Here is a 13,898-nt window from a genome sequence, read left to right on the forward strand (position 1 = left end):
CTTTTTTTTTTAAGATATAAAATTCCATCTTTGATATAATTTATTTATTTGTATGAATCTAACAGATACATAGCAAATGGGATTTTCTGGGTTACAGGTTCAAGAAGGTCACGGAGTGTGTCATGTTAACATTAGAACTCACATTTTCTTATGCATTTTGAGTCGAAATTTGGGATATTTTTGTGCACTTTATGAATATGACTTTTCCTAATTAAAGTACGATCGTTCTTTCTTGATGCCAAATAAATTTTTTTACCCAAAATAGCACGTGATCCAATGTTGACAGAAATGACGTATCGTTGCGCAGAATTGCCCGACTCGCAGAATTGACCGACATAGTGGTTTATATCTATCTATCTCTCTAGTGGTGCTACGTACATGTATCTTGTACTGAGTCTTTTCCACATAGGCTTTGCAATGCGAATTTTATCCTATCTGTAACTCAATAATCGTTCAGATCAGCGTCACTAAATGTAGCTAAAAGTATTTCATTCGTTTAAATACTTCTTGTGAAACGAAATTAGTAGGGTAACATAGTCATATTCCGACTAGTAGGGTAATTCCGACCGTGTTTGTACGCCCTGTTGTTTATAACAAAGATATTCAATTACTTGCTTGTTTTTTGTTTTTGTTTGTGCACATGCGTATGCAAATTAGTAAAGATTTTTCCAGGTGCGTGACAAAATGAAGTTTCACCTCAGTATTCTCTCTTCCGCGCGAGTTCAGAAACGGCATTCATAATAAATTATTTTTCTAATCAGGCGTTAATCATCCAGGATTTGTATAGCTTTTAATAACATAATAATTATGCCATCGTAGCTTTAAAATTATGCTTTGTCTCGCTAAAAAAGTAAAAACTGAGCCAGTTTTATGACAAATAACAATATAATGCAATGTTCTGTATAGTGGTCTGATTTACCCCAGGTTCTTTATCATAAGAGGGCAATTCCGACCAATAACACAAGCTTAAAGAAAATGTAGAATTATGATTAGTTTGTATTGAACTTTGAAGAAAGACACCCCCCCCCCAAAAAAAAAAACCCAGGAACAAATATGTATATAAAAACAATAAATAAAAAATTAAAGTTATAAATCTAAACATTTTTTTTACTTCTCTTCACAATTATCGATATAACAACATCCACAATTATCTAAAAAAACAATATCGCTTTCTATCTGCTATCTCTCTATCTGAAAAATAAAATAAAAACAATTTAAAACTTTTGAATCTGTTAAGATAAACAAAATATTTGTATTTTATAGATGAAATTTATATATGTACGGTCCATATATGGTGGTCGGAATTCCAAATATCAGAGGTCGGAATAAACCACAACACAGTCGGATTTAAACCCAGCATATACAGTATAATCATAATAAAATCACTTTTCAGTAAGAACTCAAATTATATGCTTTTTGAATAATGAAACTTGTTGCAAGAATCCGAATTGACTAAATCCAGTATCGTTTTCAGGTACACAATTGTCGATCTCATGTCAACGACCTCTGTGGTCTGAATATGACCAGATTACCCTACTTTTGACGCTAATCTGAAAATTTGCAGAGTTACAGCACACGAGTCTGACGATTTACTAATAAAGTACGGCGAAATCTCTGACAACATGAAATCACCTTATCAGTTATATAAGTGTTCATTTATATAACCGATAAGGTGATTTTATGTTTTTCGAGATTTCGCCGTACTTTATTGATAAAACGTCAGACTCCTGTGGTTACAGATAGGATAAAATTTGCGATGCTGTGTGAAAGAAACTATAAGGACGAAAGTAAATGATTTCGTATTTAAAGCTGCTTAGTGTGGCATTATGAATGGTGTCATGACCAAGTTGCTGCACGTTTTGTAACGGATTACGAGATTACTTCCAACGATTTCTCACGTTTATTGTCCTTAAAGATGTAATCAAGTACAACCAGATTGAATGCCGCGCGCTGTGATGTCACAAAAAAAAATTAAAAAAAAGGACGGTGCGTACTGAAAAACATTCCAACCATTATAATTTGACCCGATGTTCTCCAGTTTAGTACGTCCATAGCAATCGATAACATTTCGTCCACGAGTTTCTTATAACGGTTAATGTTCAGAACATTGAAAAATCGGGATTGCCTAGATATTGGTTTACCTGTATTAATATTATGTCTCAAATCTTATCACAAAATATCTATTTAAATGCATCACATGACCAAGTTCACAGGTATTAAAAATAGGCATAGAACATGACTATTAATAATATATACATAGTCACGAGTCAGTGTGTTGTTTCAGACGCGAATAAGCACGTAGACCTCGATATGCTTTAACGTTACTTTATGTGACGAAAGAAGACTATTTACTGCTGTAGCCGATGGGATGAAATTGTTTTTAATACACGGTAATGTATTCCCCAAGGAGTAGGCTAGCCCTAAGGCAGTTTTAATAAGCATGTCGTGTAGTAGAATGGGGTCATTGGCTTAGCTAGGATAATTGGGCCCCTATGCAATGGGGTTATGGATCTCCCTCTCTCTCTCTCTCTCTCTCTCTCTCTCTCTCTCGTTGTAATCAGAAACATTCAACAATTATAGCTGCTTTGACAAAGTATGCCGTACATGTATCACTTCACACTTCAAGCCGTTTCCTAGACTGTTTAATGCATAGTAATGCTATTAATGTGACAGAGCAGGATTTATGGGCGTGTGATCGCGGCTTCTGGCAGAATAGGGTGGACGATGGTGGTGGGGCAATACATACTTATCCCAGACACACAGGTAGTGGTGCTATGGTTGGAGCCCAGGATTCACCCATTTACAAAATTTGGATAGAGAGAGAGAGAGAGAGAGAGAGAGAGAGAGAAGCAAATTCTTTTTTGTATGTATTAATTTATGGAACATGGTTATATCAACCTTGCATGGTCTTTACTTGATATACGATCAAAACTTTTTTCTATAGACAACTTGCTATATTAAAGCACATTTATGTAAGCCGTCAACTTTAGAAATGTTTGCCTTCAAAATACTTAAAGCTTTGTATTTTTCTACTAAGCTAAAGCTGCTTAAATCTTGTTTAAAATGTGATATATGAAGATAAATATTACTATACTTGTAATTATCAGTGTATTACTCTTCATGTAATAGGATAAAATTGGTGTTTGGATTTTATTGATGTAGTTGTAAGTTGTGTAATCAAGGTATCCTTTAATACTTCTGTTAATTTTTATTATAATATTTTTCATGGTGATGCTAAGGATGGATGTAGAAGGCAATTTTAGTTTTATGCAAACCTCATGATATAAAGGTATCATTTGCTTATTGAGATTAAATATTCCCTATTATTAATTTGTACTCCTTTAACTTCCTCTCACCTTGTGTGTCAGTATCTCTGCACAAAGGATAAATATACATGGAGAAAAGGGGTCATCTTTCTACATACTCTTTGCATGTTAATCGAAGAAGAGATGTACCTATTTACAGCAACAAATGATTTATTATTATTATGAAAAGTTGATAACCAGTTTGTAATAGACACTCCTAAATGTGAAGAAAGAAAAGACATTTTTAATGTAGGACCAAGCAACAGAATTAAATGCCTTCTCAAAGTCTATTAATAGCACATGTACTGTAACCCTAACCTGACTTTTATTGTCTGCCATATCAATAATCTGAATGCTTCTTCACAAGATATAGGTCTTTCTAATGATAGTTTCTCCAAGTTCTTGATTTCTGGAATATTCACATTCACATTATGAAAAAGCTCATTTAAATTGATGGAGTCAAGTTTCGAATACTGAGCTCAAAATAATTCATAGTTTCTTGCAAAATTTCCTTTTGCGTTGTTGTTTGTGACCCATTGTCTGTAGGTACCATTTTACTAACCTAATATCTTTTCTCAAGTGTGCAGAACTACTTTAATCTTTTCTCCTTCGTCAGCTTATTTAGCTCTAGACTGTATGCCCTTTCAATTTGTTCCTCTTGCATCCCATGAACTCTTTCATTTTCCTGTTCAGTTCAGGTAAATTTTGTAAAGTTTCACAATCTTTGCCTAATTCCATAGTTTCTTCTAATAACTGCTTCATTTTTAAAGTTCTCTTTTTTTCCAATATGTGACAAAAGAAATAGTTTTACCCCTTATTTCTAATGTTTAGAAAAATAACTGATCATATATCACAAGTATTATTTGACATTCATCAGTCTCAAGTGAGTTTTCCACTTATTATTCTACATCATCTACAGTTTAAACTAACTGTAAATATTCTGCTTCTATATATAAAGAATAATTCAACTTCCAAAAACATTTTCCCTTTGGAAATTTATTTTCATAATCATGATAGAGTGATCTGTTCTGCATCAGTGTGTTCAGTCAAAGCTTTTTTAGCACTCACTAAAAGATGTTCTGATAAAAAAAATCTAATTTGGCTTGTTTTAAAAAAAAAGTTCTCCCTCCAAGCAAACATTTGGGTATCCTTGTTTAATTTCCTTTAGATATCATTCAGATCATATAGTACATGTATGTATATCAAAGTCACTTGAACAGTTGCCATGAACATTCTTGTATTTTACAATTCATCAAAAGCATTTGATTGGGTGTGGCTAAGAGGCTTAACATTTAAACTGAACAAATACACTTTTCTCTTACACTATTGTACATAATGTGAAAATTTACTTATGTATTTGTAGTATACATTTGTGTATATATATATATATATATATGTATGTGTATTTAAATATGTGTGTGTATTTACATATGTATATGTATTTATATAAGTATGTATATTTATATATGTATGTGTATTTATATAAGAATGTGTATTTACATATGTATGCAGTATTTTCATGTAATACAATTTGTTTCCTAATATTTACAGTCTGTACAGTGTGCCTATTGCACCATGTCTGGAGGTAGTACATGCAAAATATACACATGTATACATTTTGATTTATCTTTATTACCTCCTCGAAGTTGGGGCATCTGCTGTTTGGGCTTTTCCTTTGTGTGAATAAGTCTGTGGATGATTTAGATTTAAAAAAAAAGATTTCCTGCAGTTATAGCTGAGTAACACCTTTAAACTGATTCTCTTGGAATATACTATCATGACGTATTCCCCATCTCTCGATGCCACTCCTGCTTCATGTTTCTACTTCTATATGTTTTTTAAATCCATTATTGTGGGATACATTGAGTGTGAAAGTTGGTATGAATCAGCACAGTCACTTAAAATAAAAGTTTCGAAGGTATTTTTGCAATATTTTTCTTATGAAAAGTAATTACATGTTACACATCTTCTTTTATTTTCATTTGGCTTGAGACCTTGTTTGTGAAACAGGACAATCTTGAAACTGTCAGTGAGTTTGGACAAAACTAACACTGACCAGATGAAAAATCAACACATTTTGACATTCTCTAACTCTTAACTTATCCTATATCTAACTCATACAGATGTGTGATAAATCACTGAGGAGAAAACTTTCTCCACATTAAAATGAACCTTTGATTACACAGGCTGACTTGATTCTGTGGAAACTAATGTGTACACACCATATAACATGTTATATGGTGAGTGTACACATTAGTTTCCACAGAATCAAGTGTCTGTGTTTGATTATGGAAAAGTGTCACGGTACATCAGCAGTCTCAAACTCAAACCACCCTGAGGGCAATGTGAAGGCATTTTGGTCACTTTGTGATGCCAGTCATTTTACATGCCACAGGATATAGCTTGGTGGAACACATGCAGCCCTTGGTCTGCATATTTGAGATCCCTAAGTGTAAATGATACAACCATTATGGAATCGAGGACTGTGTGTTAAACAAGCAGTTTGTAGATTTAGTTTGGAAACCTTGTCTTATATTATATATTTATGTAAGGGACCATAGATCAAGAGTTTTAAACATGGTATCTTCACTATAAGTATAATATGAACCCATTTTGATATTAAGTTTCTGCTGGGTGCATGTGTAAAAAAAAGTATTTAAAAAAATCGTCTTTCTTGGCAACATGCTGTACACTGTCAAAATAGCTGTTGATAATTGATGTATGCTTGCTGTGAAGCGCTGTTGAACTTTGGTGCTTGTAAAGGGTGGAACATATGTTGATTTATTTGGAAGGTATGAACCTGCAACTTGTTCAGGGATGAGTAAGTTGTAAAGTCTTCCGTGACAGATCCAGTCTTTAACCTGTCAAGATGAGTGGCAGCCAATTTTTGTCCTGTTAGGATGAGAGAATGAGTGACAGCCAATTTTTATCCTGTATGGGTTGTCAGTGGGATAACCATAGTCAAAAAGGGTATACTGTTATGGCCATTTTCTCAAAGTTCTTTGGGGTGGTGGTTTGTGAAAAGTCATATGTACAGAGTCATTTAAGTGACATTTAGTAATTATATCTTGACTGAATATAATATGTAATGTCATATTAAAATTTCAAATAATAATATACAGTGGATTTGGGTTGGGACCCATTGATTATGATCCAGAAAGGAGTTGATGGATGGGTTGTCAGCTGTGGGGAACTTGTAGTTACAAGCTTCTTGTTTTGCTGTGGTGTACTGTGGAAAGAGGTTCTGTCACTAGAAAAGGATTAAACATGTACTCTCCAATATTGACATGAATTCTGAATAAGAGGCTTGCAATATTAGCATGCATTTGTTTCTTAAAGTTTTATTTTCTTGTAATTGTGTCCTGGGTTTTATTTTCCACTGTGGCAAATGTATTTTCTTGGGTAAAGCATTACAATAGATGTACAAGTAAAATAACATCTTCAAATGTTAAATTAATCTGCCTAAAATGTAGATGTACCACACAATGGCACATACAGAGAAGCGATTCGGAGTTGATTTGTGTGACAGGAGGATAATGCATTTGAACATGCTTACAAATATATTTTAAATTTAGGTATATGCGATTTCTTTCAGAAAATTAATACATATATTTCTTTAGTTACCTGATAACTAAGGCTGCATTATGTTTACCAAACCTAAATGCCCTGTAACCAGTTGTTAATTTCTGCTATCTTCCTAGTAATGTAACATCATATGTGAAAGTCATTGATACATACTTTAAGAAAAGAATTAACTTTAAAAGCATGAATAGAAACATTCTACTAAAATTATCCTCATGTAAATATATACTGGAACAGGTAGTTCATGTGTCAGTGACATCCACATATATTTTCATTTACATGTTTCGAGATTTTATAAACATTTAGAGGTTGTAAATTTACTAAGCCATACATGTGTAGCCTAAATTGTAATACAAATGACTTACAATATTATACATTTGGGATTATCCAGCTACAAACTTATACTTTACATTTGTACATGTATTATGCATGCAAGCTCAAATTTAAGAGGCATGAAATTTTAATTGTACTTTTTTTCTTACAGCATATATCACGTCTCCACACCAAACAGAAGGATCAAAGGAAGTTTCACGAATTATTGTGGATCATTTTGACCTATTAGATCTGATTAACACAACTATTTTCTATGAATAATTTTTATAAAACTTTAAACTGAAACATTATCACTCTTAACTTCAAATTTAAAAAATAAAAATCAGATAATTTTCAAAAAAACTATTGAACTCAAGCATGTTGTCAGAACTGAGATATCACATTTTGGCTATTGCGTGCATTGTCATGATTATGTTTGGTTGTGGGAATGCATCAGAACATAACCTTGAGCATCGTGATGTATTGGATTTGACTTACATTGGGATTCCTGTTCAGATTCCTATGTCAAAGTATTCAAAAATTCCATATGACACTCAGATCCTACTGAATGAAATTAAAGATGGACTGGTTACAAAATCTTTTATTGCTGCAGCATCGGTAGAACATATTCCAAGGAATCACAGTCTGTCCAGTGAGACGTCATCATATTGTGCTGCTGATGTACAGAGGTTCATTGCAGACCTTACAAATCGAAATGCTTCAGCGACATATGCCTACCAGAGCAAGTTTTATTTTCACTATGTCTGTCAACCATTCTATCTGCTTACTTGTCTTTTTCATCATTTTCTTTCTTTCTGTCTTTTCTTGTAAGATGATGTGTCCTCTTTTAGTGTGCATGTAGTTGTATCAAAGTGTGAAAGAACTGATTTCGAGGTCATTACATGTCCATTATAAGGAATAATTGATCTGTTTGACAATGTTTTAGCCATTCAGTTACATACACAAACAGCACAGAAAAAGCTAACCCGAAGCTGTCATTCTCACGCTTTGGACTTCATCAGCAGACTGATTTAATCTCTACTGACTGTTAACATCACTCAGTAAAATGGTGAATGATGTTAACAGATTGTCCCAAATTTGTGGCAGGTTGTAACGCCCCTGTCCTTGTTCATTGTCGGTTTCGATATAGAGTTTTCATTGGAAGACTTCTTATGATGTATATTTGGTCCAAATGAAAATGGTGCTGATATAATAAACATGACAGTATTGTTATTGCTTTGCTTCTAGGTAGATGGTTATATCAAGATTGGGTTCTCACCAAAAGCCGTCTTTGATATTTAATTAGTGAAAAAGGTCTTTATATGGCATTTAGTATGACCACCATGGCTGCTATCTTAAAAATCTTATTAGTAACATTCTTAAATAGAAGGTCATATTGACATGGGTTTTTATGCTTCTTGTGATGTCAATTTGGTGATAGGCGAAATGATGCCAATCTGATGTCCATTATTGATATCTAGCAGTCCTCCTCCTGAACTGAAAGTCATATAACTGCTGAATGGGTGACTTTATAAACATGGGGTTTTCACTAAAAGATTTCTTATGTCTAATTAGTCATAAATTAAAATGGTACTGGTGTGTTGCACAGTATGGCCATCTTAGTAGCCATTTTGAAAATCTTGCTATTGGTATCTCACTGGAACAGAAAGTTGTACTGAGATGGATTTTCACCAGACAACTTCTTATGGTGTCTACTTAATCTGAAATGAAAAATGGTGCTTCTCTGATATCCAGTATTATCACCAAAGTGGCCATCTTTAAAATCATGTTATTTCAAATCCTCCAGAATGGTAAGGCATGTCAACAAGGGGTTTTCACCAAAAGATTTTCTTTGGTGTATGGTCGATCTTTAATGAAAATTGTGCTGCTTTGACATCCAGTATGACTGCCACAATAGTTCTCTGCAAAATCTTGTTATTACAACTACAAGTAATATGGAAAGATTAATTAATATGGAGTTTTCAATCGAAGACTACTTATGATGTCTAGTTGGTCCAGACAAAAATATGATAGCTATAACATGCTTGTTATTACTTCTCCTTCTAGTTAGATCGATGTTGGATTTCACTAAAAGTTAGATGGTTAGATCGATGTTGGATTTCACTAAAAGTTAGATGGTTAGATCGATGTTGGATTTCACTAAAAGTTAGATGGTTAGATAGATGTTGGATTTCACTAAAAGTTAGATGGTTAGATCGATGTTGGATTTCACTAAAAGTTAGATGGTTAGATCGATGTTGAATTTCACTAAAAGTTAGATGGTTAGATCTATGTTGGATTTCACTAAAAGTCTTTTTGTAATGTCTAGTTGGACAAAAAAGGTGTTTATCTGACATACAGTACGGCCCCTGTGGCTCCTATCTTGAAAATCATGTTATCAGTACTCTTTAAATGGCAGGTCAAGTTTTCATGGGGTTTTGTTTTGCTTCTTATGATGTCAGTCTGGTCTTATATAAAAATGGTGCTGTTCTGATATCCAGGCTGGACACCATGGGCACCAGCATGAAAATATTGTTATTTTGCTACTCATCCTAAATGGAAGGTCTTGTCGATGTGGCATTTTCAGTGGAAGACTAATTATCGGATCTCTTTAGGACTAAATGAAAATGATTCTGATCTGACATTAATCATGGCCACCATGATGGCCATCTTGAAAATTTTGTTTCACTACTCCTTCCAAATGTATGTAATTCACGTGGGATTTTCACCAAATGATTTCTAATGATGCCCATTTGGTTGTAAATGAAAACAGTGCCAGTCTTGCATCTAACTATGGCTACCACAGCAGCTAATCTGAAAATCATGTTTTTGCTGAGAAATATCAGAGATGGTTTCCAAACTCAGCAGTGAAACAGAAGAAATGGTCTTACCTTGAATTCCTGGAATCTATGAATTTGAATATTAACAAAAATGTAATTCTTCCAAAAACGACAATAATTTGATATTACAAAAATAAATGACCTAACAGTATTTGAGGTCATTTAGAATGAAATCTGTTTATCCAGGAGTTGTGGTTATCCCAAGGTTTCAAAAATTTAAGAAGCCTTTACATATAAATGAAATTGATTGGATGTTTCAAATGATGTAATTCACAAATTTCCAGTGTTTGATGCTTCTTCCAAGCTTCCCAGTGGATTTTACTGGGCAAAGCCCTTTGCATATAAATGAAATAGATTGGATGTTTCAAATGATGTAATTCTCAAATTTCCAGTGTTTGATGCTTCTTCCAAGCTTCCCAGTGGATTTTACTTGGCAAAGCCTTCACATATAAATGAAATAGATTGGATGTTTCAAATGATGTAATTCTCAAATTTCCAGTGTTTGATGCTTCTTCCAAGCTTCCCAGTGGGATTTTACTGGGCAAGTGGTTCTGGCCGGGGGCTTTTGAAGAGTGTATGGAGATCCTCTCACCTGTCCTGGAAAATGCAACAGGCAGTAAACAGATCCAAGGACAGTATTTTAGTGTGGCTGTATACATTGATGGGAAAGCAGTAAGTGTTGTCTGTTAGCCTGTGTGTGTGTGTGGGTCATTATACATGTACATGCACAACTGAAATAGAAGAAATAGAAACAATCTTGTTCTTTGTAGCATCAGTAGTGTAGATTTTATGAACGATTGAAAGAATTGAATGAAATCAGGGGCCTGTAAAATTTATGTTGTAGCATAAAATGTTTGCATTAAATGCGTATGTAGTTTCATCACCTTCACATGCTGGCCCTCATTGTTGTTGTTGTTTTTAATGCCATTTTTCAGTACATGACAGGCAATACATAGTGGCCAGTATTAATGGTGGAGGAAGAACCTGGGAAAACCCTGAAAGGAACCACCGACCCACGAGAAGCTACTGGCAAGCTTTCTCACATACCCACATTAGCCAAATCCTAGGCTCGAACCCATGCAGACAGAGGTGAGATGGCAGTGATCTGTAATGGAGAGTGTTTTGGACCACTCGGCCACTCTGGGCCCCCACTGGCCCTCATTGAAAGAGAAATACCCTTGGTGATTAGCTACCCCCCCCCCATTATGAGACCACGCTCGCTATGATGCTACCTTTTGATTTCAAAAAGGGTTTCCATTATAATCTAATGGAGAGGACTGTCATACACTTATGCCTCCATGATATTCAGTTGTTGTGGCTTTCATTTCTGCTAGAAAATTTTGAAGACCTTCATATATTGAAATTTAATTTGAGGTTTATTTAAAAAGACTTGTGTCAGGTTGGGTTGTTAACATTTTCTGACAAAATTTAATATGCTCTTCAGATTGGACTGTGATCTTTCCCCTTTTAGTATCCTGCCGAAAATATCTTTTTGATGTCATGGCAGTTACGTATTAATTGAAGTAAAAACTTTATGGTTTTACTCTGGCTGATATTTTATTTTTCAATTAAGGTTACATGACTGGGGCGTCAATGATCCATATAACAATTACTTTATCTCAGATAAGCAGATTAGAGTTTGGGCAATGAGTCTGTAATGCTCAAGTGTAATAAGTTTGCAGTACTCACTTTGAAAGATGAAAACTACAGCTACAGTGGCTAGTAAATTTAGTTGCCATTTACATGGGTTATAACAAATATATTTCTGTTGTAAACAGTCAAATAAGGAATTCTTGCCCAATAATGGTCATAGACCATTCTTCAAGACTTTGTATTTGTTAAATTGTCACATATTTTAACACTTATATCAGTGATATAAGATTTTTTTCTTCTGCTTGTAAACAAAATACCCAAAAGACTCAATGCTTTTTTTCAAAAGTATTTGATATGTTTCAAAGACTGATTGCAATTAAATAATCTACGTGCCTGCAGGATTGCCTGTATCTCTGAACTTTACGTTTAACATGTTGATTTGACTCATGTTTACATATATGTATGTGTCAGCTTGTGTTTATTGTTTTGTCCTTTTTGTTCTGTGTAAGATTATTTAAAAATTTCTCTTTATCTTCTTATTCCAAAAAGATAGTAATCTTTGTTAAAAAAAAGATCCCCCATTTGTGTCAAAAGGGAATAATTACTCACATTTTGAAACACTTCAATGCTAGGGTAGTAAGTGGAAAACATTAAGACATTCCATTGAAATTCCCAGAATCTTGTAATGCTAATACAAGTTACATTTACTTTCTTCCTGACACTTACATAACTGTTTGGCAATTGCTTGAGTTCTTAATGTATACTGATTGCTTAAGTTATGATGTCCTTTGATTAGTAACATTCTAAGTAACAGGATCACTTAAAGCTAGTTCTTATACCTTGTATAATTGAAGGTAATGGATTACACTGATGCACATTTTGAGGAAGGGGTGGATTTTTAAGTTTTACCCAAAGTTTTGCAGGCCAGGTTGTACCACTTCCCGTTACTATCTATAGAAATTTCCCATTCCCAATTACCTTGTGCAGGCATTCAGACTGAATGTATTGAGATGAGTGTCCCAACATGACTGAACTCCCATACTTGTTAATCATCAACCTGAATACCAGCTTTTCAAGCATAATTGCTACTACCATCACAGGAGGCTGCTCAGACTAAATCAGTTTAATTTTCCTATGTATGTATGTATGTATGTATGTATGTATGAATGTATGTATGTATGTATTTCATGCATTGCTGATATAGTGAAATTGTTTTGTTTAAAGTATATTTCTCAAGCTCTTTTGATGCTAGAATCATCAAACTAAATTATTAAATTATCAAATTAGATACATTTGTACCATTCCTATACCATGAAAAATGTCACTATGACCTACAATTCTCATTTTAAATGCTTAGATTATGTTTTGTGGTTTGTCGGTTTTAGAACCTGTACGTATACTGTAGAGTCATGAAATCTGGTGAGAGAATATATCTTGATGGATACTACACCTTGATCACAAAAGTATGTCATGGTGACACATATTTTATGCTTCACTGCCCTGCTATCAGTCTCAAGCACTATTTATTCCAGAATCATTAAACTTGGTGATTGTATACATCTGTTTTAGTACCATGCTGTTACAACAAAAGGTCATTGTAGCCTGTGTTAACATTTTAATGGCTTTAAGGTTTGCATTGAGCTCATGGTGATTTATCAGATATATAATACTGCTGTACATTGATTGATAAGTACTACACCCTTTGGAGGCCCCAATTGGCAGAGTGGTCTAAAGCGCTCTCCATTATGGATCACTGCCATCTCACCTCTGTCTGCGTGGGTTCGAGTCTGGATTCACCCAAAGTGGGAATGTGAGAAAGCTTGCCAGTAGCTTCTCATGGGTCGGTGGTTCTTTCTGGGGTTTTCCCAGGTTCTTCCTCTACCATTAATACGGGCTGCCATGTATAGTCTATTGTGTGCTGAAAAATGGCCATTTTCAAAAGGCATGTCACTAGTCCAAGTCATTGACAGAGACATGGCTGGCGTGGGAAAGTTGTAACCAGCCTATATACACGTGGACTGAAAATCATAACTTGACACAAACTACTGGTTCACAACATCCTAGCAATTGGTTCTGTGATTATGGCCTACATCTCTGTTAGGACCTCCATCAACAAATATACCTTTGAATCAAGTCTTGTGCATGATTCACACACTTAATATGCATGCTCACCACTCACTTTCCATTTCCATGGTTGCTTCTGATAACCTCCATTTCATGGAAAGGGGTTCAAAAATCTACATGTCCATGTCACAAAGCCAGCCTC

At 34.4% G+C, this 13,898-nt stretch overlaps 1 protein-coding gene across 1 annotated transcript in view; it reads left to right on the forward strand.

Annotated features, from left to right (window-relative positions):
- Positions 1-2,267: 2,267 nt before the first annotated feature.
- Positions 2,268-13,898, forward strand: part of LOC149775448 (nose resistant to fluoxetine protein 6-like) — a 62,736-nt gene continuing 51,105 nt past the window's right edge. The window contains exons 1-3 of the mRNA XM_089943986.1: positions 2,268-2,390; positions 7,372-7,941; positions 10,539-10,711. Coding sequence (XP_089800112.1) covers positions 7,578-7,941; positions 10,539-10,711 — 537 coding nt within the window. The 5' untranslated portion in view covers positions 2,268-2,390; positions 7,372-7,577. The remainder of the gene's footprint in view (positions 2,391-7,371; positions 7,942-10,538; positions 10,712-13,898) is intronic.

The sequence above is a fragment of the Sinohyriopsis cumingii genome, chromosome 19, assembly GCF_028554795.1.
Source record: "Sinohyriopsis cumingii isolate HCF-2022 chromosome 19, ASM2855479v2, whole genome shotgun sequence".
Lineage (NCBI taxonomy): Eukaryota > Metazoa > Mollusca > Bivalvia > Unionida > Unionidae > Sinohyriopsis > Sinohyriopsis cumingii.